At 40.3% G+C, this 27,937-nt stretch overlaps 1 protein-coding gene across 1 annotated transcript in view; it reads left to right on the top strand.

Annotated features, from left to right (window-relative positions):
- Positions 1-27,937, top strand: part of PDE11A (phosphodiesterase 11A) — a 237,067-nt gene that overhangs the window by 106,255 nt on the left and 102,875 nt on the right. The window contains exons 3-8 of the mRNA XM_034785945.1: positions 1,167-1,256; positions 11,173-11,313; positions 13,728-13,792; positions 20,904-21,039; positions 25,799-25,874; positions 27,371-27,438. Coding sequence (XP_034641836.1) covers positions 1,167-1,256; positions 11,173-11,313; positions 13,728-13,792; positions 20,904-21,039; positions 25,799-25,874; positions 27,371-27,438 — 576 coding nt within the window. The remainder of the gene's footprint in view (positions 1-1,166; positions 1,257-11,172; positions 11,314-13,727; positions 13,793-20,903; positions 21,040-25,798; positions 25,875-27,370; positions 27,439-27,937) is intronic.

Genomic DNA, 27,937 nt, shown 5'->3' with positions numbered 1-27,937 from the left:
TGAGTTGAGTGTTATGCCTCACTTTGCTCAGTCAACAACTGCACAAAAGGTTGTTCTTGGCATACAGGGCTGGCTCCAGGCACCAGCCAATCAAGCATGTGCTTGGGGCGGCACCTTGGGGCGGGGCGGCACTCCTGTTTTTATTTAATTTTTTTGTGGTTCGGCGGTGCGGCGCTCGGGGGGGTGGGGCTTCGGGCGGCGCTCGGAGGGGGGGCGGGGGCTTGGCGCGGTGTGGCGCTCGGAGAGGGGGCAGGGGCTTCAGGCAGTGCGGCACGGGGGGGGGGGGGATTTCAGCAGGGCGGCGCTCTTCTTTTTTGCCTGGGGAGGCAAAAAAGTTAGAGCCGGCCCTGTTGGCATAATACCAACCAGGTTAAGCAACAACTGTTCTGTAAATATCACTGGACCTGAGGCTTCCATCTATGCTGGGGTACCTTTTACTAATGGATTATGGGAGCTCACGTAGGCCTCCAAGATTTCAACCCCACTTTCCAAGAGAGTGTTATTTTTATTTGTGCTTTGTTTTGTAAACAAGGTAGACATTATGCCATTCACATGTAAGTCTGATTGGATATAGAAAACCAAACTATTGTCATCAGTATGTTTCTTTTTGTATTCATATCATCAATTATTCCTTCCAAGGATGTCAAGATAGACTGATGATAGATTTTTTCTGTCTAGCCCTGATCTCTTACAATATCCGTCTAGTTGTCTTCTTCCTCTCCTTCAGCATCACTTTCAGACCCATGGGGCTTAGTCCTGGTACAGGTCTGAGTGCCCTCAGCTCTAATGGATTTGACTTGGGGAAACTCCAGAACATTTAAGATTTTAATACAGTCTCCACCTGAGGACAGATTTCCACACTTGCTGAGAATCCTGCAATGGATGTGTCAGAATAATAGCAAAGATGCTCACCAGCTGAATCCATAAATCCAAATAGTTTTGAGTCTGGTTTGGTTTGAGGGCTAATGTTTGGAATAGTTCTTTCCCCCTAATCTCTAGGGACCATTCACAGATAATTTGCTTTGTTTTTAGTTATATAATGGAAGACTTTAAGGGTACAGAGCACTTCCTGAGAGTTGCCAAGTGTCCTCAGACACTTGCTAAATAATATGGATGCTTATGGTCAATAGTGTTTCCTAATGACCTAAAATTTCTCTTTGAAACAGGTGATGCAGATGTACCTCCCATTTTGTGGAATTGCCATATCTAACGCCCAGCTATTTGCTGCTTCAAGGAAGGAATATGACAGAAGCAGAGTAAGTAGAGAGCAGCACGTTGGACAGCTATCAAACACTGTCACATCTCTCTTTCCTTCACATTCCAGAACAGACAGTTTTAAGGAACCAGTTATGTTTTATTTCAAAATAATCCAGAGAGAACCTTTTAAGTGGATGGTGAATGTCCTTGAGGCTACAGGCTTAGATGGTGGTAGAAAAATTTGCTTTTGATGTTAAATGTTTGTTTCCTGATGACAATTTCGAGTTTATTGTTCTAAGATAGGTGTGTTTCGAACCCATTCTGCAGAATAGAATGAGTTACATTTCCACAGTTTCAGATCTTTTTAAAAATTCCAGAAATATCAACCCTCTAGCATCCTGGATTTTTAATATTTAATTTGTCTACAGGAGTGAGTTATGCAGGGTATCCCAAAGGAGTACAACCACAACCTTAAAGCCACAACATTATGCATTCTGTACATACCACATATTTTTCAAAAAAAAGATCATGGAAATGTTCTAGAGAGTTTTTTTAATTTTTTTTTTTTTTAAATCTCTCCTCCTGTAAAGCTAAACTCCCTGTCTTCAATACTCTCATTGAGTTCAATGGGGCCAAGATTTTACCCTATGTGTCCAACTAGTCATGATTTGTAAGGAGAGGGAAATTATAATGAACAAGTATTAAAACCTTTAAACGTTATCTTAGGCCTGGTCTACACTATGAGTTTAATTCGAATTTAGCAGCGCTAAATCGAATTAACCCTGCATCCGTCCACACAACGAAGCCATTTATTTCGAAATAAAGGCTCTTAAAATCGATTTCTGTACTCCTTCCCGATGAGCGGAGTAGCACCGAAATCGATATTATCATTTCGAATTAGGGTTAGTGTGGCCGCAATTCGATGGTATTGGCCTCCGGGAGCTATCCCACAGTGCACCATTGTGACCGCTCTGGACAGCAATCTGAACTCGGATGCACTGGCCAGGTAGACAGGAAAAGTCCCGCGAACATTTGAATTTCATTTCCTGTTTGCCCAGCACAGGAGAGCACAGGTGACCATAGCTCATCAGCACAGGTAACCATGCAGGCCGATAATCGAAAAAGAACACCATCATGGACCGTATGGGAGGTACTGGATCTGATCGCTATATGGGGAGAGGATTCAGTGCTAGCAGAACTTCGTTTGAAAAGACGAAATGCCAAAGCTTTTGAAAAAATCTCCAAGGGCATGATGGAGAGAGGCTACAATAGGGACTCAGAGCAGTGCCGCGTGAAAGTCAAGGAGTTCAGACAAGCCTATCAGAAAACAAAGGAGGCAAACGGTCGCTCCGGGTCAGAGCCGCAGACATGCCGCTTCTACGCTGAGCTGCATGCAATTCTAGGGGGGGCCACCACCACTACCCCACCTCTGACCGTGGATTCTGAGGCGGGGGTAATCTCATCAGCCACACCTGAGGATTCTGCGGACGGGGAGGAGGAGGAGGAGGAGGAGGAGGTGGTTGCGGAGAGCACAAAGCACTCCGTTCTCCCCAACAGCCAGGATCTTTTTCTCAGCCTGACTGAAGTAGCCTCCCAAGCCAGTACCCAAGACCATGACCCCATGGAAGGGACCTCAGGTGAGTTTACCTTTTAAAATATAAAACATGGTTTAAAAGCAAGCATTTTTTAATGATTAATTTGCCCTGAGGACTTGGGATGCATTCGCGGCCAGTCCAGCTACTGGAAAAGTCTGTTAACATGTCTGGAGATGGAGCAGAAATCCTCCAGGGACATCTCCATTAATCTGTCCTGGAGGTACTCCAAAAGCCTTTGCAGAAGGTTTCTGGGCAGTGCAGTCTTATTCCGTCCTCCATGGTAGGACACTTGACCATACCATGCTAGTAGCAAGTTATCTGATATCATTGCATGACAAAGCCTGGCAGCGTATGGTCCCGGTGTTTGCTGACATTCAAGCAACATCCGTTCTTTATCTCGCTGTGTAATCCTCAGGAGAGTGATATTGCTCATGGTAACCTGGTTGAAATACGGGAATTTAATTAAGGGGACAGAGGTGGCTGTTCCTACTGGGCTGTTTGCCTGTGGCTGAAAAGAAATCCTTCCCTGCAGTTAGCCAAGCGTGGGGCGGGGGTGGGAATTGGCGTTGAGCTTTTCGCCTTTGGCTAGCAGGGATCTTCCTTGATACCAGCCACGCGGTGGGGGGAGGGGTACAGCGATCATCCCAGATAATTCATGGCGGGTGGGGAGGGGCGGGGGTTAGTTTGGTTTCTGCAGGGATCTTCCCTGATACCAGTCATGCGGTGGGGGGAGGGATAAAGCAATCATCCCAGAGAATTGGATGGGGGGGGGGTTAATTTGTTTTCTGCTGATGAAGGTTAACAGGAAAACCGCAGCAGTCAACAGGCTTTGCTTGGTATGTGGGAAAGGAGGGCGCAGAAGCCGAAAGACAATGGCTTACCATGGCCGCATGCAAGCCGAATTCTGTTGCCCGGACCTGCGTCTGTGATCTCTAACACCAAAGCCACAGGCACTCAATATTAAGATGGAAAATGCGACCTTGTACTGAAATCACACGTGCTATGTAATGTGAATAGTGTTGTTCACCGTGAAAGGGTATAAGCATTGTTCTGTAAAATTTATCTTTTTAAAAACTTCTCTCCTTTTTTCCATCCCTCCAGCAGCTGCAAATTTTTCAAGCCTCCCTCCTCCGTCCCAAAGGCTCTCTCAGATAAGGTGGCGGAGAAAGAGGACGCGAGACGAAATGTTCTCGAAAATAATGGAATGCACCCTCAGTGAAAGAGCTCATTTGAATGAGTGGAAGGACACGGTATTTAAGTACAGGAAAGATGCCAGTGAACGTGAGGTCATGAGGGACCCTCGAGATGAGAGGTGGCAGGCTGCAACGCTGGGGCTGCTGCATGATCAAACGGACATGCTCCAGCGTCTGGTGGAGCTTCAGGAACGGCAGCAGGATAACAGAGTGCCGCTGCAGCCGCTGTATAACCTCCCTCCCCCCTCACCATGTTCCATAGCCTCCTCACCCAGATGTGTAAGAACGTGGGGGGGGAGGCTCTGTGCACCCTCCCACTCCACCCCAGTGGACAGCCCAACCAAAAGGCTGTCATTATATTGAATTTTTTCAGTGGGCTTTTACTTCCCTCCTATCCTCCTCCCAAACCTCACCCGGGTTATCTTATCGGTTCTCTCCCTATGTTTATAATCAATGAATAAAGAATACATGATTTTTAAACGATAGTGACTTTATTTCCTTTAAAAGCAAGCTGTGATTTAAGGGGGGAGGGTGGTTTGCTTACAGGGAATGAGTCAATCAAGGGGGGCGGGTTTTCAACAAACAGAACTTTCACACTGTAGCCTGGCCAGTCATGAAACTGGTTTTCAAAGCTTCTCTGATGCGCAGCGCTTCCTTGTGTGATCTTCTAATCACCCTGGTGTCTGGCTGCACATAATCAGCAGCCAGGCGATTTGCCTCAGCTTCCCACCCCCCCCATAAAGGTCTCCCCCGTACTCTCACAGAGATTGTGGAGCACACAGCAAGCAGCAATAACAATGGGGATATTGGTTTGGCTGAGGTCTGAGCGAGTCAATAACGATCGCCAGCGACCTTTTAAACGGCCAAATGCACATTCTACCACCATTCTGCACTTGCTCAGCCTGTAGTTGAACAGCTCCTGACTCCTGTCCAGGCTGCCTGTGTATGGCTTCATGAGCCATGGCATTAAGGGGTAGGCTGGGTCCCCAAGGATAACTATAGGCATTTCAACATCCCCAACGGTTATTTTCTGGTCCGGGAAGTAAGTCCCTTGCTGCAGCCGTTTAAACAGAGTAGTGTTCCTGAAGACGCGAGCGTCATGAACCCTTCCTGGCCAGCCCACGTTGATGTTGGTGAAACGTCCCTTGTGATCCACAAGTGCTTGCAGCACCACTGAAAAGTACCCCTTGCGGTTTATGTACTGGGTACCCTGGTGCTCCGGTGCCAAGATAGGGATATGGGTTCCATCTATCGCCCCACCACAGTTAGGGAATCCCATTGCAGCAAAGCCATCCACTATGACCTGCACATTTCCCAGAGTCACTACCTTTCATAGCAGCAGCTCAGTGATTGCTTTGGCTACTTGCATTACAGCAGCCCCCACAGTAGATTTGTCCACTCCAAATTGATTCCCGACTGACCGGTAGCTGTCTGGCGTTGCAAGCTTCCATAGGGCTATCGCCACTCACTTCTCACCTGTGAGGGCTGCTCTCATCTTGGTATTCTGGCGCTTCAGAGCAGGGGAAAGCAAGTCACAAAGTTCCATGAAAGTGCCCTTACGCATGCGAAAGTTTCGCAGCCACTGGGAATCATCCCACACCTGCAACACTATACGGTCCCACCAGTCTGTGCTTGTTTCCCGGGCCCAGAATCGGCATTCCGTGGCTATAACCTGTCCCATTAACAGCATGATTTCCAAAGCACCGGGGCCCGCAGTTTGATAGAATTCCACGTCCATGTCCTCATCACTCTCGCCGCCGCGCTGCCATAGCCTACTCCTCGCCACCTGGTTTTGCAGGTTCTGGTTCAGCATAAACTGCACGATAACGCGTGAGGTGTTTACAATGTTCATGACTGCTGTCTTGAGCTGAACAGGCTCCATGCTTGCCGTGGTTTGGCATCTGCACTGTTCACCCAGGAAAAAGGCGCGAAATGGTTGTCTGCCATTGCTTCCCTGGAGAGAGGGGAGGATGTACCCAGAACCACCTGCGACAATGTTTTTGGCCCCATCAGGCATTAGGATCTCAACTAAGAATTCCAGTGGGCGGAGGAGACTGTGGGAACTATGGGATAGCTATGGGATAGCTACCCACAGTGCAACGCTCTGGAAATCGACGCTAGCCCCGGTACATGGACACACACCGCCGAATTAATGTGCTTAGTGTGCCGCATACATTCGACTTTATACAATCTGTTTCCAAAATTCGAATTATATAAATTCGGATTAATTCCGTAGTGTAGACATATCCTTAGCTTTTGTATATATAATAATGTAATCATAAGTATCTTGGTATTTAACAGGACCAGACACCTTTGCTTTATGTCCCATTGGGAAGCTAGGAGTCTCCCCTTTCCAATAGCTTAGAGCTCTAGGTTGTAGGTCATGAGGTCTTTACCCCTATACAGATCTGAGTATGGACCAGAGCAGTTTTGGGAGAGAACGGGAGAAGGAGACATTTTTGTGGTAGTTTTTTTAACAATATGGTGACTGAAGCTGCTCAGGGATTTAGCTATTTGCAATTAATTCTTTAATGTTATCTAAACCTACATAGGAGAGATTGAGGAGGAATTGCCAAGAGCTGTATTTTGCTCTGTGGTACTTTATTATTGGTAAAAAATCTAGTCTTTAATTTTGAGACCTGAGCTGATGGAAGCCAAATCCTCTGTCATATAAACCTTATTTTCTCTTGAGACTAAACACTGGTGGTGAAGTTTTCCTTTTATAGAGGCGTGCTGACATTTCTGATGAAGTTGTGGCACAAAAAAGTAAACAAATAAAATAAAACATTTGAAATCATCAGATCACTCTGAAGGGAAACCCTTAAAGGACTCTGGAGGAAGCCTCATTTTAATCTCCTTAGCCAGATGGGTAGTTTTAAACAGGAAAATATTACGGTGATTTTTCATGGCTCTTGAATACCTCCTTCCCTCCCCTAAATGCTTCACACTCACTCTTCATTAAAATATGGCAATTTCTGGGGATTGAGCAGCTTAGGGAATTGTCCTGGAGAGACAGATCCTTCCCTTTCTTGATCACTATTTCAACCTCAAGTAAGTATTAACAAAATCCATTGCCATTTGGCAGCTCCATAGTGACCTGCGTTCAGTGACACTCTAGAGTCGCAGGAAGAGCACAGAACAATGGAATGGTGGTTTGTACAGTTGCTATTTTACACATTCATGATGTGACGGGTTGGATCACAGAAACCCCCTTGGGAGCTGCCACCCAATGTGCAAAGACTACCCCTGCTTCTGTTTTCCCTGCCAGCTCAGGACTTCAGCACCCTGTCTTGCTGAGCCAGCCACTCCTGTCTGGCTCTAACACAGATACAGGGTCTGAATCACTTGTCCCAAAGCTGCAGGTTTACCTGAAACAGCTTACAGAAGTGTGCTTGTCTTTAGCACTCAGATGTTCAACTCCCAATGGGGTCTAAACCCAAATAAATCCTTTTTACCCTGCATAAAGCTTATGCAGGGCAAACTCATAAATTGTTCGCCCTCTATAACACTGATAGAGAGATATGCACAGTTGTTTGCTCCCCCAGGTATTAATACATACTCTGAGTAAATTACTAAATAAAAAGTGATTTTATTAAATAAAGACATTAGGATTTAAGTGGCTCAAAGTAGTAACAGACAGAACAAAGTAAGTCACCAAGCAAAATAAAATAAAATGCGCAAATCTATGCCTAATCAAACTAAATACAGATAATTTCCTCACCAGTTCCAGAGCACTCCCTTTTACAGGCTAATCTCCTTTTAGCCTGGGTCCAGCAATCACTCACACCCCCTGTAGTTACTGTCCTTTGTTTCAGTCTCCTTCAAGTATCCTGGTGGGGGTGGAGAGCCTCCTTCTTTAGCCAGCTGAAGACCAAATGGAGGGGTCTCCCACGGGTTTAAATAGACTCTCTCTTGTGGGTGGAGACCCCCCCTCCTCCCTCCTATGCAAAGTCCAGCTCCAAGATGGAGTTCTGGGGTCACCTGGGCAAGTCACATGTCCCTGCATGACTCAGTCTTTACAGGCTGAAGCCATTGTCCACATGGTATCTTGCATGTCTCCAGGAAGACTTCTCATGTGGATTGGAGCATTCCAAGATGCATTGTTCCCCAAGTGTTTCCTGATCAGGTACTTAACCTGGCGAATTCCTTCCTAAAGAAGCTGACCAAATGCCTCACAGAGCTTACTTAGAAACCAAGCCAACATACAGCCCATATTCTTAACCTTGAGTAGAAAATGATATATGTGTACAAATAGGATGAATAGATATAGTAGACCATAACCTTTACGGAGATATGTTACATGGCACAGGCAGCACAAAACATATTCCAGTTATGTCATTCATACATTTATAAGCACCCCCTCCCCATAAAGCCTTATGGGGTACACTGTCACACATGAGTTATTATTTTAAAATTTATTGGTAGATTATGTTTTCGTGCCTAGTTTACTTTCCTGGAGGCATTCCTTATTATATACATTTTAAATTGGCTTAAATTTGGGGCCTGTCATCCCAGTGGTGGCTGTATGTATTATCTGAAGAAAAGTTTTGTGGAAGTTGCTTGACAAAATGTACATGGACATTTAAGCAAGCTCATTTTAATATCATCCTGGTTGTCAGTTTGAATTGTTTTATTATTTTTTTAGATGGGATTCAATTAAACTGAAGTAATTAAATTGTCTTGTAAATATAGACCTTAATTTGATTTGGCAATACAGCAAACCCTGAATAAGCCAACATAGAAAAGCTTGTATGATTTAGATTGTAATCTATGTAAATCAAGATTTTCCCCATTTGGACCTAGTTTTCTTATTAACAGGGCTCAGACTACTAATTTTCTTTTCTATGTTTAGTGATATGGAGACACTTTAATGCAAGTGCTGTATGCAGTGATACAAAATAATGGTCCAAATTCATCTCTAGTATAACTTCAGCGACTTCAGTTTATTCATAGGTGCTGGAACTAGGAGTTCTGGCTGCCGCACCTCTTGGCTTGAAGTGGTTTCCATTATATATAGGGTTTACCGTTTGGTTCAAAGCGACAAAGAGTCCTGTGGCACCTTATAGACTAACAGACGTATTGGAGCATAAGCTTTCGTGGGTGAATACCCACTTCGTCAGATGTTTGGTTCAGTGGGTCTCAGCACCCCCACTATAAAAATTGTTCCAACATCCCTGACTGATTTATACTAAAAAGAATTTGGCCCATTATATTTAAAATAGAAAAGGAAACTACATTTAAAAATATTTTCAACTCATGATTAAGCTGTAAATTTAAATTTGGGCTTTTATCTATCAGATTTACTCTTAAGGTGCAGATATAAGTTAAGTAGTAAATGTTGCCTGTGAAGGAAAGAACTATTGTGTTTGTGCCTTTTTCTCCCTGTCTCATGTAGTATGAGAAAGGCCTGACAGCTTTTGTAAATTAAAAATATATATCTATATTTTCTGTTTTACAAATGGGTCCCAGAGCTTGGGCTCCAGCCCAAGCCCAGCAGTCTACACAGCAATGAAACAGCCCTGGAGCCCAAGCCCTGTGAGACCAAGTTGGCTGGCATGGGCCAGCTGCGGGTTTTTCATTGCAGTATAGACATACCTATAGCGTAAGATGCTAATAAGATCTTGTCTACACACAATTTGAGCACCAATTCGACTAAATAGCTTTAAAATTGATTTAGCGAAACTAGTGCAGGCCTATGCACTACTCTGTTTAAACGGCTGCAGCAAGGGACTTACTTCCCGGACCAGAAAATAACCGTTGGGGATATTGAAATGCCTATAGTTATCCTTGGGGACCCAGCCTACCCCTTAATGCCATGGCTCATGAAGCCATACACAGGCAGCCTGGACAGGAGTCAGGAGCTGTTCAACTATAGGCTGAGCAAGTGCAGAATGGTGCACTAAAATATGGAGACTCTTATTTCAGATTAAGAGTGCCCTATTTTAATTTACCTTAAATTGGTAAAGAACTGATTTAAGCAAAATTGTTACAGGAATACGAATCTGAAATAATTGCCCAATTAAGGGAGTTACACTGATTTCACTAAATTAGTTTCTAAACTGATATAGTGAAATCAGAGCTCAAGCTGTGTGTAGACCACTCTAAGTGCGATCAGAATCTGCCCCTTTGTGAAAGATTTAACATTCTTGTCCCTTCAAATGAGGGCTGAGAAAGTTGCTGCTGCAGTCCTCTAGTGCCTCCCGCAAAAACAGGGAAGGCAAGACTGGATATTCCTGATATTTCTAGAAAAAACTAGCAAACACAAAACAAAATACATTTCAGATCTCCTTTGCACATCATAATGAAGAAAAAGAATGCAAATATAAGGGGCTAAATCTCCAGGTAGTGTAAATCAGCACACAGCCACTTCAAGGGAGCTATGCCTACCTGTACCAGTTGAGGATCTGGTCCAATGTTTTTTCCCAGTTTGCAGATCACCTTCAAATACCTCCCTGTCTTCAGTGGAAAATGTTCGTGTGGAATGTTTTTGCATGTCTGGTACCTTTTCATTAGATCTTATGTCTATTTTTAATTGAGAAAATGGGTTCATTCTTATTTGTAAAGGTTTATGAAAGTTGATTTTAAAATCAGGATCAGCATGACTATCTAATGTAAAAATATTTATGTCTTGTCTCTCTAGCCAGGTCTCATATCTTGTGTTTGAAATTGCAATGAACTTTTTAAAATAAATGAGTAAAGCAGGATTATTACAGGTATCATCATAATATTCTAAAACAAATCTTGGCCACCCGACCATAGGTTAGCACATGCGGACATGTTATGAAAAGACAGAGTTTTCCATCCCATCATGAAGCATATTAACCTTAGTAGCTAAATACTCCTACGAAACTTTGAAACTCTCTCTTCTTGTATCCAATCCAAAATCCATTGAAGTGAATGGAAAAAATCCCGTGGACTGCAGTAGAGTTGGATTGTGCCCTGTGTAGGGCCAAACTCAGACATCATTATTCAGTTCTTACTCTTTTCTCAAGAAGAACTCTCACTGATTCAGTTGTCACTAAAATCAGTAAGAATTTTGCTTGAATGAAGACATCAGGGGAGTTACTCTAGATTTTCATCAATGTAATGAGATCAGAATCAGACCCAAAGAGTGCACACCTGTACAAATAAATCATTTAATTGTTGTTTCTACAACCAAAGTAATAATTTCCTGTCCTCTTATGCAGGCTTTGCTGGAGGTAGTTAATGACCTCTTTGAGGAACAGACAGACTTAGAGAAAATTGTTAAGAAAATCATGCATCGAGCCCAGACTCTGTTGAAGTGTGAACGATGCTCAGTGTTACTCCTGGAAGACATTGAATCACCAGTAAGTGGTCCTTCAAATTTTAGAGAAGGTCTAATACATGAGTGGTATAACGTCTGTTTTTATTATGATGAGGCTTTTACATATAAAATGTAAGTACCGTATTGCACAGTGAATGTTTTTCAATATAGTTCTTATTTTAAGTTATATAGACTTCATATTTATTTTTATCAAGGCAAAACCACACCATCTGTTTATAGTCCCTTTTGCTCACCTAAATATATTTCCTGTAGTCATGCCAAGTTCTTTACGAAATTAACTTCAAGAGGAGTGATCCAGTTATAATTGCCTGTTTGTTTTTGTTTGGGGGTTTTTTTTTTTTTTTGAGACCCCCGGTCCCTGCATGATGGTAGCAGCATTTAACTGAGAAGCAAACTGCTATTCTGGTGTGGCTATAAAAACAATTAAGATGGATTAAAAGCATTTGTCTTCTGTTTTCTTTTTCTCCACAATGCAATTGCTCTAAGGAAAAAATCTGTCTTTGTTGTATCATCTTCCTGAAACTCACTGCTAAAATTGTCATTTTTGAAAATATCTTACTGAATTGGTGGTGCTTGAAAGCAGCCTTAATATACAGAACCAGTTCCAGAGAACCATAAACCAATTATTTAATGTGCATCTTTTAGAACCTAGTTCATTCTGCATGCATTTCAGCAAATAGTCACTAAATGCCTTTGTAACTATTTTTGTAGTTTTTCATCTTTTATTTTTGTTCAAATGTAAATTCACAAATATTTCCCTGAATCCTTAAGTATTTTCTGTTCAAATAGACAACATTTTGGTTTCATGTAAAAATACTTTTTTGGTGGGGAGGGGTGCATGTGTGTGTGAACATTTAATCACATAATCATGAAAAGAAGAACAGGAGTACTTGTGGCACCTTAGTCTTTAAGGTGCCACAAGTACTCCTGTTCTTCTTTTTGCGGATACAGACTAACACGGCTGTTACTCTGAAACCTGTCACATAATCATGTTGCTGTTGCCCTGAGGCTACAGCATTCTACACCTCTATTGCGTCCCTCCTGTCTGGGGGTGCTCCATCTCCATTCTCTCCTGTTCTCTTTTGTCCCATCCACATTTTCCTCTGTGTAGAAAAGTGGGAGAGGGACAGTGGAGCTAGGCTGTGTCCTCTTTGCACACACATCCAGTGGAACAGCACTGGATCTGTTGAATCTGGGGACTTTCATAGCCACAGAGGAGGCAGCAGGACTGGCCCCTACATTCTGTAAACATTTCATTTGACTGGCAGTTTCTGGAATTGTAAGTGGGGTAAGAGTTAAAGATAAATGTTTTTTTCTGAGCCCATATGTAAATGTATTATTAATTATTATTGTTATTACTGTGATTTTGGAAAATAGCCTGTTGGATGGGATACATTCCATCGTGTTCTTTCAGGGATGTGAGCTGCAGATAAACTCCTGGCAAACATTCAAATTTGTGTCACTGGAGATGGCATTAATTGTAGCTTGGAACAGCCCATGGTAATACAATGTGGGTATTACTTATAAAAAAGCCATGTTTATTTGAAGTTCATATATCAAGAAAAGATGGTGCAATGGGGAATATTCTGTCCACTTATCAAAGGAATAATGATTCTACTCTAAAGTTATGTTAAAGACCATGAGGTTAACAATATAAAAGTTCTTATCAAGAATTTGATTTCATGCACCATTTCAGCCTGTGCCTTTACAGAATCTCTGCAACACTGACACTTGCAGACTACTGAACATTTCTTTAAGGATGTATGCTGGTTCTTTGTAAGTCTGATAATTGGGCGTCTCTGCAAGGTCTGTGGATCATAACTCCAATATACTGGAGGAAGTATAAGTCATTGAGGCACCTGGTGCCAGCTGTTTAAAGCCAGAAATATTCTCTATAGGTCATAACATGCCATCAGCTGTTAAGAACAACTCCCCACTGAAATTAACCAATTGATTTAAATGGGAAGTTATACTTAAAAGTTGTTGACACTATCTGGCCATATTACATATATTAGAGGAAGTTCAGTTGGAGTTAATCTGGTCAATTGATGTGTTTCTCCTCTGATTATTTTTGGTTGTTTTTCAGATTATTTAGCTGCTTCAGTTATGGGCTGTGATAGAATGAAGAGCTGGTCCTTTGAAGTCATTGGGAGTCTCTCTCTATTCTGTAGCAAAACATTTTAGGAAAAATACTATTTTGGGAAAGAGTATGAAAAAATCAATTGAGTATCTTTATAGTTTGCTAATGTTCTGTATTGCAGTGTAAATTTTGAACATGAATAGTCCACCTGAGGAATGTGCGATTGAACAGTCAGTCTAAGATCCCTGGCTAAAAATATAATTAATATATAAAACATTACATTGCTGCTGACTACGTATGTAATTTTTCATGAAAAATCCCAAGTTCAGATAGAATGATTTTTTTTAATATGACAGGTGGTGAAGTTTACAAAATCCTTTGAGTTGCTGTCTCCAAAATGCAGTGCTGATGCTGAGAACAGGTTAGAACTCATCTTCTATGGTAATGGATTGATGGTTATGTCATAGTTATTTACAGATGTTTGCTCTATTAAACCTTAGTATATTTTCTTATGAAACACTGGACTGATTTGATTAAAATCAGCCTGATCCTGCACTTTTTACCCAGGCAAAACTCCCATTTATTTCCAAGGGAGTATTGCTTGAATAAGGCTCCACATCTACATACTGCCTTTGTGTCATTGTGCACTGCTGATGAGCCAGGGAAGATCTGATGTCCCTTTATTGTTCATGAAGAACACTACCCAATTTATTGTGACAGAGATTTTGCTTTGCTTGGTGAGTATCAAAGTAAAAATAATTGAATACACTTGTATTTTGTTTATGGAATGATTTCAGATTTGTGCTGCATTGATTGAATGTAAAATGATCTACTGCAGTAGTGTCAAAGGGTTGGCCATCAGACTGTTTTTATTTCTGACCCCTGCTGAAAAGGAAAAACATACAAACCTCTTGAAATGCATGATAGTGAGATGGTAAATATGTGTGGCTGAATGCCAGCTGGGAACCCATCTAAATGTATACCAGAATCCAGCCTTACTTTCTAAACTTATCTGTAAACCTAATCTTGATAAAAAATAATTAATAGATTGGAAGCTAGGGTGACCAGAAAGCAAGTGTGAAAAATCGGGACAGGGAGTGGGGGGTAATAGGAGCCTATATAAGAAAAAGACCCAAAAATTGGGACTGTCCCTATAAAATCGGGACATCTGGTCACCCTATTGGAAACAGTATTGCAAACAGATGTTTTTTGCATAACCGAGGCTACTTTCCAAGCGCCCAGCCCTGCAAAGTACTGAGTGTTCCTTGTGAGTGTTCATTGATCCTCTAAAGGCCCCAAGAAACCAACTGATTGAATGGGAATTCAGAGATATCATTGAAAGATTAAGGTTGAGTCCTAAAACTGAATCTTATCCCAAAAATTCCATTGAAAGCAGTTTGTACAGATTTTGAAATTTATATTAGGAATATAATATGAATGCTACAAAAACCCTCGGTTTCTATCCTGCTAACAATAACTTGGCAGGCAGAGTAGAGATATGGTTTGTATGCATGCACTCAAAACAATACAAAGTTGCTAAATCTAATTTTATGCCCTACCAGCTTTGACACTGCCCTTTTAAGTATACACTAAACTAAAATTCACTGTTCTTAATGCTGTACTACTTCACTTCCAAAACTGTAAGGAGAGATCCCACTCATAGCTACCACATTGATTAGAAGCATTATAGGTTAGATAATTATAATGATAGTGCTTAATACTTTATGAAAAGCATTTTATCCATAGATCTCAAAGTGCTTTACAAAAGATGGGTAGCATTATATTATCCTCATTTTATGGATGGGGAACCTGAGGATCAGAAGGGTTCATGTGGCCTTGGGCAAGGCCACATGAAGTCAGATGCAGAGGCAGGAATGGAATCCAGATCTCCTAACTCCCATCTGTGCCCTATCCACCATCAGAGAGGGATGGGGTAGAGGAAGCAAGGAGTAAAAGGAAAATGAGCAATAAGAATGAAAATGCTCGGCGTATGAACAGTTGACTCGCTAGTTCATGTGACAATTATAAATTATTTCTTTTGATCAGGAGCCTTAGAATAGCAATGGCTCTTTCCTAAAACAGTTAATGGGGAGGAAGGGTGTCTGTGTTAAAGCATGGGACCAGGACTCAGGACAAAGGATTCTATTACTCATTGTGCCTCAGATTTATGTTTTGGCTTAGACAAGTCATTCAGTCCCTTCCACATTTGTGTGTGAAGAGGAGCCTGTGCCATAGAAGGAAGGAGTTCCAGCTCTGTGGCAAGCAGTCTCATGTCCCATGGGGTTCCAGTTTTGCAAAGGAACTGAAGATGGGGTAGTGAGCAGGCCAGTCTCCTTTGGGTTCTCACCTCAATTCTTGGCTGTTTTATCTTGCACTGCACTCCCCTTCACACTCTGGGACATCCCATTCAGGGTGGGATTTAGAGGAAGCCACAGTAGAGTTCGCCCTAGATGCACGCTGGATTGTAGGATTGGGTCCATAATTCGTTGTGTGTCTGTGCCAGTACATATAGGGTAGCAGAGATTCTTACTTCAAACTTTTGATATAAAATTTCAGAAGTTGCTATAGAATATATTGACACATTTTCTGATGCTGTTGCTTATATATGATTGAGTCAAGAGTAACTTCATTTTAATCTAAGCTATGTGAATGAGCACATGCATGCATGGTATCAGTTTTTTCAACATATATACAGGTCTGTCTCATCTTACGCAGGGGTTCCGTTCCGCGGTTAGCGTGTAAAGCGAAAACCACGTATAGCCAAAATCCCATTGAGTTCAATGGCGGGCGAAATCGCCCGCACTACAGGTATAGTATTAAAATTGTTGTTTTTCTCTTTTTTGTTTTTGCTGACCGCGTAAAGTTGAAATCGCGCATGTTAAATGCGCGTAAGATGCGACAGACCTGTAGTTGTGTATGCCCATGTAGCTCAGATTAGCAAGCCCTGTATCTCTAGTATAAAAAATGTCATTACTTTAATCTTTATTCTGCGTGGAGAGCCAGGCTGGGTTTGCAAAGGTCAGTTCTAGACTGGCAGTTAGCGTGACACATTTAGATCTGCACTGTAATCCTAGCATACACACACAAATTAGTTGCATTTCAATAGGGAAATAAAGGTTATTGGGGATACAAAACAATGCCCAAAGCCCTTGACATTTGAACATTATTTCCAATGACATTTGCCCTTTTCAGTCTAGATTCTGCAGTTCTTATTCAGGAAAACTCCTACTGATTTAGAATCACTGGGCGTTATGCCTGAATGAAAACTGCAAAATCAGGTGGTTCATTGTGACTTTAGTGAAGATATGTATCATTATCTGAAACTGTAGCAGGGAGCCATGCAGACTGTGGAGTAGGGAAAGTACTAGGCAGAAACTCTACAGTGAAGCAGGGTGGCTCCAGGGATAATATAGCTTTCCAAATTCTAATACATTTCCTTTTTTATTGTTAGAAGAAATGGACTTTTTTACCTTTGTCAACTGTTACTTCCCTAAATATTGCCATGGTGAAACAACCCTGATTATCAGTAAATATTTTCCTTGCTTCATATCTTTTTTTCTCTGCAGTTATTTGCAAAGAAATAGCCTTGGAGACCATGTTTTCTTTGTGTTCATCACCTGTTTGATTTGTCAGTTTCTCACATACTACATTGTTGGTTTCTATTTATGAATAATCACAATGATATATTCACACTCTCATTTCTAACAGTCATTTCATTCTTAAAGTGCAAGTTTTGCTAAATGTTTCTAATTTCCCTCCCCCTTTTAAAAAGTATCAAATTTTCTTTTATTCACATTACTAACACCTTTTTAAAAGTCCTGAAGGCTCAATGCTCATCTGTGCTAAGTTTAGGCTTGATGAAGATGAGATGCAGGGAAGGTGGCTTTAAGACATCTTTTTACTCCTCCTATCCAAGGATCTGAAATGGCTTGTGGCATAATTTAGAGCAGCCAAAGGGCTGCTTAAAGTTACGGGGGCTGTGATAATCCCATACAATCCCACACTCTCATAGCAGTTTTGTGCACTCAGCCCTGTCCCTGGTACTCCCTCCTCCTATGTGGAGAAAGTGAGGAGTGGGTGGCATAGAGTTTCCTAAGCCAACCCTGCCTTACTCAAGAATTTCCCTGTCGGGGGATCCTTGGCTGCCCATTTAGGGCAACTTCCCATTTGCTTGTGCTGTTGAGTCCGAGGGTTGAGCCTCTTGATTTAAATTTACACCAGAAATAAATATTGAGATTCTTCCTCCTAAAATCTCAGTCGCTTTCTCCATAGAGTATCCGTAAAACATTTGCTGGTGATGTAGACAACATGCTTTTAAAACTTCACCCTGAATTATGTCTAGTTTCTTTAACTTGAAATTGTATGCTGCTTCAAATGCTTGACACCCATAATCCAGTATGGATTTAATCAGCCTCACATATAATAATAATGTCAAGATTATTTTTGCTGTAAGTCTTACAATTCTACCAATTTTATGGTTGTTGTTGTTTTGTTTTTAAAGATACACACCAAGTGCTCTGGATCTGTAATTAGAATTTTACCCTTAAAGGTTCTTTTCCTCTCAGGTCTGTGATGCCCTTGGAATAAATCTTAAATTATTTAACTCAATTTTGTACTTATCTTTGAAATATTAAAGTATCAGTTTAGATTGCTGTCAAAATATTTACTATATAATTTATTTGATTCACTCAAAATTCTTGTCCCAAATGAAAATTGTTAATCTTCTCCTTTTTTCAAAGCATCTTTATTTATAACTTTGCTGAACATTTTTAACATTCCTTTGAAAGAGGCAACTTCTATGAATTTCTCTGCAGAAAATTAGCATAGCCAACTAAATCAATCCTCTGTCATTGACTGAGACATCCAGCTGTTTTGATACTGTATTGCCCCAAAATTGCTAGTTATTTCTCAAGGGAACTCGAATACCTTTGTTCTTTAAAAATGCTTTTTAACTGTTGAAAATTAGACAGTTATCACTTCAAATCTGAGATGACTTGCATTTATTTTGGCACTTATAAATAGCTGCCCATTACCTAGGTCATGATCCTGCTCTCAATGAGTCAGAGTGAATTTTGCTATTGACTAGATGAGGAATAGGATCAGATCGTTTTAGACTTCTGCAGAGTGGGTGTAAAAGGGTGGTGAATCAGGCCCATGATTCTGATATCCTGTGCTAGTTTTGCTGCCAGTTTTGCAGCCTTTAGGTTATCTGTGGCAGAGAGTCAACCTTGAAAAGGAATAGCATTTTCCTATTATATGTCCGTAGATTCTCATTGCTTCAACACTCACGTTATCTATTCATGATTCCTTATCCATGTGCCCCACACAACTGAGTTCACAACTGCATATCATAATTACAAAAATGTGACACTTCACAATATAATATTTTCACCATTTCTGCCACTGCTGAGTGCAAGAAATAAGGATGTCAACACAGAAAATAATAAAAAATACAAAAAAATATTTAATTGATTCCTTTTATTTATTAGACTAATTGAAAAAAAAACCCAACAACCTACAGATAATACATTTTTAGTTACCTCACTAAAAGTGATCATTTACAAGTTGCTCTTTTTTTAAGCAGATTTCTGCACAAAAAGGAGCCTGGAAATAATTCTACTCCCTGATCTGTATACAATTGGAACTCTTTACTGAGCATCATATATAATTAATCACAGTGGGTCAATCACCTCCTCTGCCTGGAAAAAAAAAAAAAAAAAACAGTGAAAGGAAGGGTTGGGAAACTGTTGAATTTTCATAAAGGCTAAACTTAAAAGAAATACAAGCATATTAAAGTATGGAAATGCACAGCTAAAGCACCAAACAGTCTTAATTCTGATGTAATTAAAAAAATGTGAAAAATCATCTATTGTATCTTTCAAAATCTGGTTAATCTAATCTGAGACCACAAGCAACAATATTAATCAACTATAATTGTATTATTGCACGGCATCAGTACTGGGCAGAGTTAAGGGCATCCACCTATGTATTTCCAGATCTTAACATGTCTGAATTTCTTTTAAGTTTAACCTTAACTCCAAATTTAATTGTTTTAGAAAGCTTGTTTTGAGAATAATTACAGCATCCCTGTGTTTTTTATCCAAATCATTGATAGGTTCTCTCAAAAATAACTTCATCATATAGTAGTTTTTATCTGGGAACGTAAGTAGAATTCCATTAAGTCTCTGATAGACATTTTGCTGTATGGACAAATTGTACCATTTTTCTTAATTTTGTAGAGACCTGATTCTTAAACAAACAATTTATTTATTCTTTTAAATAATAGAATATGTATGACATGTTCCATAACATTATAAAATAACACTTCCTTTCTGGGAAAATATTCATTTGAAGGAGAAAAGATATACACTTGACACTTCCCAGGATTGAGCCTTTAGTAATTTCCTGGGACTGAGGCTGTGCAAATTTCTCCTTTCTCTGAGCTTTGACACATATTTTACAATACTAGCTGAAGTGAAATTAAGTCAATGTCCTAATAATTAAAAAAAATCTTCAGTGATAGATTTCTTGTTACTATATTAGCTTGCAGTATTTCTCTTGATGGGGGAAAATAGTTGAATAATTTATTGAAAAAACTGACATTCACATTCTTAGCTATATATTGCTTTATTTGTAATTTTGTAGTTGATCCAGATTTCTATTTATATTTGGAATCACATTAATAGTTCTCTTCATGGAGTAAAGGGACCCAGTACCTAAGAAATACAAAGACCAAGATTTTCAAGGGTGACTAGTGATTTTTGGGTGCCTTGAAGGGGCCTGATTTTCAGGGTGCTTTGCTCAGCACCTGCTGAAAACCCCTTAAACCCATTTAAGATTTTTCAGGTTGGGTAACAAAAAGTGATGCACCTAAACTAACTGGTTGTTTTTTAAAGTATCATCCAGAGTGTTTAATGAATTTACAATTTCTGATAACCAGCGACTCGATCCTGCAACCCTCTCACTCACATGAACAGGGCTTACATGAGTAATCCTGTTGAAGACAGTGGGTGAAATCCTGGCTCTGTGAAAGTCAGTGGTAGTTTTGCCAGTAACGTCAGTGGGGCAAGGATTTTACCCAATGAGACTATTTATGCAAGTGATGGTTTCTGGAATTAGAAAAGGGCTTACAGGAGAGGGCCCTGGTATAACTGCTCTTTCACCATGATCAAGACTAGGGGCTTATCTAAACAAACACTTAACTTGTGGCAGGAGGGGATTCAAAGCAGGGTAGATCAAGGTGCATGACGGAACTTTGAGCGTTTGGCAGCAGCGTGCGCATGATCACTTAGTGCGGGGTAAGCTAATGCGATAGATTCAAACCCAGTTTGGTGTGAACAAAGTGTTAATTTAGAAAAGTCCAGAGATTTTTGAGATAAATGTTCTGATAGTTGCCTATTATTCTGTGGCTGCTGTCATTTAGCAGTTTGTTATAGCTATAGATAATTCTGATGTTAAAATGACTATACATGGTGGGCTTTCAAGCAACATTGATTGTATTCTTTTCTTCCCTTGCTGTACCTTTATGATAGTTTCAAAGACAGTATGGAGAAATCATCATCTTATTCTGACTGGCTAATAAATAATAGCATTGCTGAGCTAGTAGCTTCCACGGGTCTTCCAGTGAACATCAGTGATGCATATCAGGATCCTCGCTTTGACGCTGAAGTAAGATTTCTTAAAAATTTAAATATGCTGTCATATTTTTGCAGTTCAGAATAATAAAAGTCAAACAAGTCCAAATGAATATAAAACATAAGAACATTTGTTCTGAATTATCTTTTTCTATCCAGTATGTCCTCTGTTTGTCCTTTCAGCAGCAGCATGCCTTGAAGCAATAATCACTCTTGACAGAAAGATAGCAAAGGCAATTTTATGTAGGGATACAGCACTGTTCCTACTTATACTTATAGGCAATTACTTCACCTTCTGTGCCTCATTTTTCCAATCGGTAAACTGGGGATAATGATGCCTTCCTTTAGAAAGTGCTTTGAGATCTATGAAAGCTAATTATTGTTGAAAATTCTACCATTGATAGTTCTTTATGTTTCCCATTAGCAGAATCATAGTTGGTAGTTATCGGAGATATTGGGGCTATACACTGAATGTAAACAGGAGCTGCAATAATATGATCTCAAAAGACAAATGGGTTTTGTGGTCCTACTTAGCAAACCAATGTTATTCCAGTATGTTTTTACAAATAAAATATACACAGTGGGCTAATTTTTTTTTCCTCTTAGATACTTGCATGTAACTTCCAGTGAAGCCAATGGGAGTTGTATGTGCATATCCCAGAGCACAGTTTCACCTGCTGGGGTTGGGGAACAGGCAGCGAACACCACTTTTGACAGAATTTGTCAGCACTGGGTTACTTTCCTAAGTTTGACAGGACCCAAGAACCAAACTGTCCCCTGAATGGGTTATTCCTGCTTACTGGACTGGGAATCCTAGGAGTTTTGGCTCACAGAGTTTCACAATGATCAAACCCTCCTTTCTGGGCAGACAGGAGGTTTTGTCCCCCTATGGAATTGATGGGGGTTTGGCCCACAAACTCTCCTGAGAGCCCACAGAGATGAGGGCTATCCAAACAGTGTTCTTGGGCTTCTGCACTAATTCCCAACCCCATTGGCCTCCTAAGCAAAGCAGTGTTTCTACAGGAGCTGTTCCGATGCTCTCAAACCTCATTCAGGGATGAGGGAACTGACATAAATAAATGCCTGCGGGGTGGGGATTAATTAATGCTAAGATCCCTCATGGAACTGGTAGTGGGAATAGCAGCTTACCTCCTGGCCTGGTCAAAGGCCAGTCCCTGCAAAACAGCCACAGAGGTCAACAGGGTCAGTGCTTCCCACTTCTGCTCTATCCCACTCAGACTAGCTGCTTTTTGCATGCTTTCACTGGCAGAGAAATGGGCAGGCATTATCTGTGTGCAGATTCTTTCTGAGGACCAAGCCCTATCTGTACTGGGGGAGGGATAAGCCCCTGCCCATCCCTTGGGAACAATGAGCCATCAACTCCATGGCCCTAATTTTTTCAGAGATGCCTGAACACCCACAATTCTAATGGAAGTCAATTGGAGCTGCAAGTGCCTAGCATCTCTGAAAATCAGGCCTCAGTTTCCACAACTCACAAATCATAACTCAGTTTTCACTCCACGTAGGGAATGCTTCGGCTCGGAGTTTTCTTGTTATTGGTTGAGTTGCAATATAGAAACTCCTTTTCTGCTATATACTCACGTAGGATTCTGACAATGTCAGATTTGGAATATTTCAAGTTATCATTCCAGTCTCAGCTTGAAATTTAAACAACTGGGTCACAGTGAGCTATGGACAGAGAGGCAAATTCCACCCTGAATTGTATCCCTTACACCACCATTACTTTAGTGGATTTGCCTTGGGGATGGGCAATGGTTAGAGTAAATCAGTGCATAATTCTAGCCAATGAGCCTCTTAAACTACATTACTACAATGAGCACACTTTCAAAGAACCTTCCATTTTGACAGTTTCCATTGGTTCCAGTGGTACTCCCCATTTCGTGTATAGGGAAGAGCTGTCAAACCAGCAGAATCTGCCAAAACAGAAAAGTACTTAAAGTGTGCACCCTCTACACTAGTTTATGGGAAACTATGCTATTCAGAATTTCAGAAAGTACAATTAATGCTTGGGGAATATTTCCTGTCAAAGAGATATGCTGAAGTAAAACACGTCATATTCTTGATGTGTCTGCAATCATACTTTTAATATGCCATGCTCTGATTAATAATGCAGCCATCTCATATTTGTTTCAAACTTACTTAAAGTCTATGCCAGTAAGAGATACTGACTAACATATAGGAGAAGAATTATGCGAATTACCAAATATAAAGGGCAATAATTATTTTCTGTTGGTATTGTCATAAAAATTTATTACAACTGGCATTGTGAATTAAACAATGATTTCTGGACACAATCAAGTGTATTAAAAAAAAAGGACACCATCACTCCTTATTACTAAAATAAAACATGCTTTTGTATTTGTAATCACATATTCTATTCTTCTGTCTCTACTACTGTTACAAAAAAATTCTCTTTCCTCCACACTAATTTTTAAATGAAATTCTGATGCTTCATTGTCAAATCACTTTCACTGAACATTTAGTACTGAGGTATTTTCATTAAGCTTATTTTAAGATCTACATCAAGATCTGCAAAAACTCAGACAATAAATAAAATCTAGCAGTTCTCCCCTCTTCCCCACCCGAAAAGCTGCATTATATTGAAATGGGCCTTACGAAGCTCCATCTTATAGAATTTTACAACATGGAACAAAAAGAATATATGTAACTTATATTTGATTTCTATCTAAATGCATATGTTTTAGATCTTGCACATGTGAGATTATATATTGACTCACATACTAGTATGAACTAATACAAAAAGGAGGCCGTTTTTATATATTACATTCCATATACTTACGTTACATTTTTTAAAATAACATGCTACCTGGGAATATTAAACAAGTTGTCCACAAGGTGATCACTTTCAATTTTTATTACCCCACCACAGGGGTTCTGGAACAATTTGTATAGTGGGGGTGCTCAGAGCCATTGAACCAAACTGTAAACCCTGTATATGATGGAAACCACTTCAAGCCAGGGGTGTGGCAGCACCCCAGCACCCCTAGTTCCAGCACCTATGCACCACCAGTATTTTGAAAAGAAAAAAAAAATCACAATTTTGGAGAATAATATATCAACAATATAGGAAAAAAAGTTAAAAACAGAAAATGCTATTGGGACCAAATTCAGCATTGGTGTAAGTGTTCATCTCAGTTGAGTTCAACTGAATTGTGCTAGGCTGGCCCAGTTATATAAATTTGTACGCAAACATACAGCCTTCTGCATCTTGATGGTATTTCTAGTCTAATGTTTTTCCCCAATTTTTTGTATTTTACAAGAAGTAAATGGAAGAATATGGTTAGGTAACTGGTAAAACATGACAATCATGAGGAACTGAAGTTCGTTGTTAGTTATGATCAATGTTTGATTGTTTGAGAGGGTTTGGAAATGCAGCTGGTGATCTGAGTTCAGTACGTTGCACATATTCCTTCCGCTTAAATATAATTACCCATTTCTTCACAGAAGAGCCATAAGACTAATAGGGCTATGTCCTGTCATAGATTTTATGTGGGACTCCCCATTGATTTCAATCAGACGTTCCATATATGTATTGATGGGAGGATATGACTCTTAATAGTAAACTGAATTGCTTCACACTCTTCCAGATGGCAGTTCCCCCAAGTCCTCAGTTGGAGGTCATTATAGAATCAGTATACAGCTGCTCACATGGCAGCCTTTGGAACTGCAGCATCTGAGAAGGCATCTGTTCCCAGTACATTGCTTCCTTACAGAATTGTAACCTTTGCTCCTCAAACTCCTCTTATTTGTAGTCTGTCACCATTTCCCCCGTTGTGGGTTTTACATCAGCACCAGAAACACCTCCTGATCTCTACCTTTAGCTGATAGCTGCAGCCGGTCTCAGCCCACCCTGTTCACCCCCTTCAACCTCTCTTCAGAGTTTGAAGAATCGCTTGCATCCCTTGGGACGTCTTGCAGCACTAACTCCAAAGAACAGCATAGAAAATGGAGAATCCATGGCATTAAAAGTACATTGCAAAGCTTCATATCACAGTATATTACCTCAAAACAAGCGGGGAGGCAAAAGGTCTTTTCTGAATTACAGGTGACATCTACATAGGAAATCTCACCTCCTCATTTTTGATCACAGCCCTCAGTTTCTCCTGAAATTTGCCTTCTTCTCCCACCCAATTCCCAGCTCACTTCTTGCCTTACCTCTGCAAATCTTAAACTATACGTCCCCTCTCTTGCTTATTGGCTGTTTTTGAAACCAACATCAGATTAACCCTTCGGGGAAGGCACCACACCTCTCTTCTGAACCCATTTGGCAGGTGATTCATATTCCCTTTCCTAAGCCACCAATATATTTGACCCATGAGTGATCTCCTCTTGGTATAGCCCTTCCTTGAAACTGTTCTATTCAGCTGTTATCCAAATGACAGGGCATTATCCCAATCATTTTTAGTCCTTAGTTCAAATCAAGAACCAAACATTGTAAGCTCTCTGAGGCACGCGCTGTGTTTTCATATATGTTAAGACAGTTTCTAATACAGGCCCTGATTCAACCAATACTTTGGGCAAAGCCCTGCTTGCTTTACTCATGCAAGTAATCCTACTGTAGATTAGGCATCAATAGGCGTTTTGATTGAATTAGGCCTGCAGGATTTGACCCATGTGGAATTAAACTAATTTGTAACTATGAGCTTGTTGAAGTCCTCCTTGATGTTACTATTAGCAGGACATCAGAGGACTACAATTAGCTTACCCAAATACTGTACCGATGGCTAAAGTTCTCATTTTTTACATCCTAGGCTGACCAGTTTTCTGGCTTTCACATAAGGTCTGTTCTTTGTGTTCCTATATGGAATAGCAACCACCAAATAATTGGTAAGATATTTCACATAACTAAGTTCAGCATTATTGTGCTCATATGAATTTACTTCTGTTTTTTTAATTGTGTTCCTTTTTCTTCTGTTTCCCAGCTGAATATTGTTAATCAGTTACGATACCTAGGAGGCATACTAAGTATCCAAGAAGGAACATTTTTTGACTTGGATACTGTATGGACTGGTTTTCAGCTTTCCAATTGCTTCGTTGTTATATTACTTGAAATAATAATCCCTTTGTTGAAACTTCCAGGTGAAAGAGATGAAAACTGGTCGTTTCCTTTAACAATTTTCATGAAAACTTTTGTACCATTACTGAACGGCTGGTGCTAGGCATAAGCAGACTAAGCAATTGCTTAATGCCACAAGCAGCTCAAGGGGCCCCCTTGTTAGCTGTTTTATTATTTGTTGGGCGGGGGGGGGGAATATTCCTGTTAGGGCCCCCAATGGGCTAACACCGCCTCTGCCATATTGAGAAATCATTCAAGGGCCTCCTTTTGTGTGCACAGTTTGGGCAATTGTTGGTCTGATCCTGAAAGGTGCTCCATGGAGTCTATACAGATTAGACAAATAATTACCTGATTTTTTCCACACAAAATGGAGGCCCTGTAAAATTATGGGGCTATAAATGATCGTAGCTCAATTGAAGTCAATGCAGCAATGACCGCTTACAGCAGCTGAGGCTCTGGCCCATGGCCCCATATGTTATGGTAGGTAATAAAATAGAGTTGAGAGTGGTAAGTACGTTGCAGATGTGATGTGCACTCATCACATTACAGGGCCAGGCTTTGTTTGCTTAAGCAACCAATACAAACATAGTAATTGTGCCTTTTAAAAACTGTGGTTCATGATGTTTGTTGCATAGCAAGAGACAAAAGAGAAATTCATTGATACATTTTACAATATTTTGTGAGGGCTATAAGTAAATAGAAGGAAGAGTCTTTCACAAAGGAATTTAATATTGACTCATGTAGAGCCACCAGCTTTTAATAGTTTTTCCCTACAAGTTGCTTAATAGAATTGGGTATTTATTGACTCAGTAAATGGTTGGGCCAGTTTTGGGGGGAAAGAGACTCATATATGTGGGTCATGGTAAATTAGCTAAGAGTTAAGAATGAAGGCACTGATTCAGCAAGTTACATAGGCATGTGCCCTGAAGTCTTTGGGACTACTTATGTGCCTAAAGTTTGTCAAATATTAAGTACCTTGCTGAATCAGGGTCTTAATCTCTCACACAAAGCACTGAGTAATACCATGTAGACTGCCAATATTATACTTGCACAACAGACAAAACAGCTAACAGTAGTAAACTGAATCATGTCATCAAAACAAAAACAATGAGACTTTCAGACATTGCTATTTGCTATTACTATTTTTCATAATTAATTATTTGGAGTTTTGCTTTAGAGTTGGAAAAATATTGTAATTAGTAATGAACAGAATTTCTGCATTATGAATGAATATACATTAAAAGCTTTGTCTTTTAACTTTCTAAAGGGGTAGCTCAAGTGTTGAACCGGCTTGATGGGAAACCCTTTGATGATGCTGATCAGCGATTATTTGAGGTAAGATGTACTTAACTTTGCAACAATTCTGTACTCTGCCAGCATAAATTCTATATTTCTAGATACTGAGGGTGTTTAAACCTAACTTGCAAGGAAAAGGCTTGCACTGTCTATATTCCTTATCAGCAGATTCTCCTGGGCTATCTTGATTATCACTTCAAAACTTTTTTTCTCTTACTTAATTGGTCTCTCAGAATTGGTAAGACAACTCCCACGTGTTTATGCTCTCTGTATGTATGTATATATATCTCAATATTTATTCCACTCTGTATGCATCCGGAGAAGTGGGCTGTAGTCCACGAAAGCTTATGCTCTAATAAATTTGTTAGTCTCTAAGGTGCCACAAGTACTCCTGTTCTTTTTGCGGATACAGACTAACACGGCTGCTACTCTGAAACCTGTCATTTGGATTCTAGCTTACTGTAAGTGGCAGCTGTTTGAGAGATGCCACCACTCCATGCCCTGTTTCATCTTTCTCACCATTAATCAACAAACAGAA

Source organism: Trachemys scripta, chromosome 11, assembly GCF_013100865.1.
Source record: "Trachemys scripta elegans isolate TJP31775 chromosome 11, CAS_Tse_1.0, whole genome shotgun sequence".
Taxonomy (NCBI): Eukaryota; Metazoa; Chordata; order Testudines; family Emydidae; genus Trachemys; species Trachemys scripta.
Note: the sequence above shows the minus strand (reverse complement) of the source record. Positions and strands in the feature narration are given on the sequence as shown.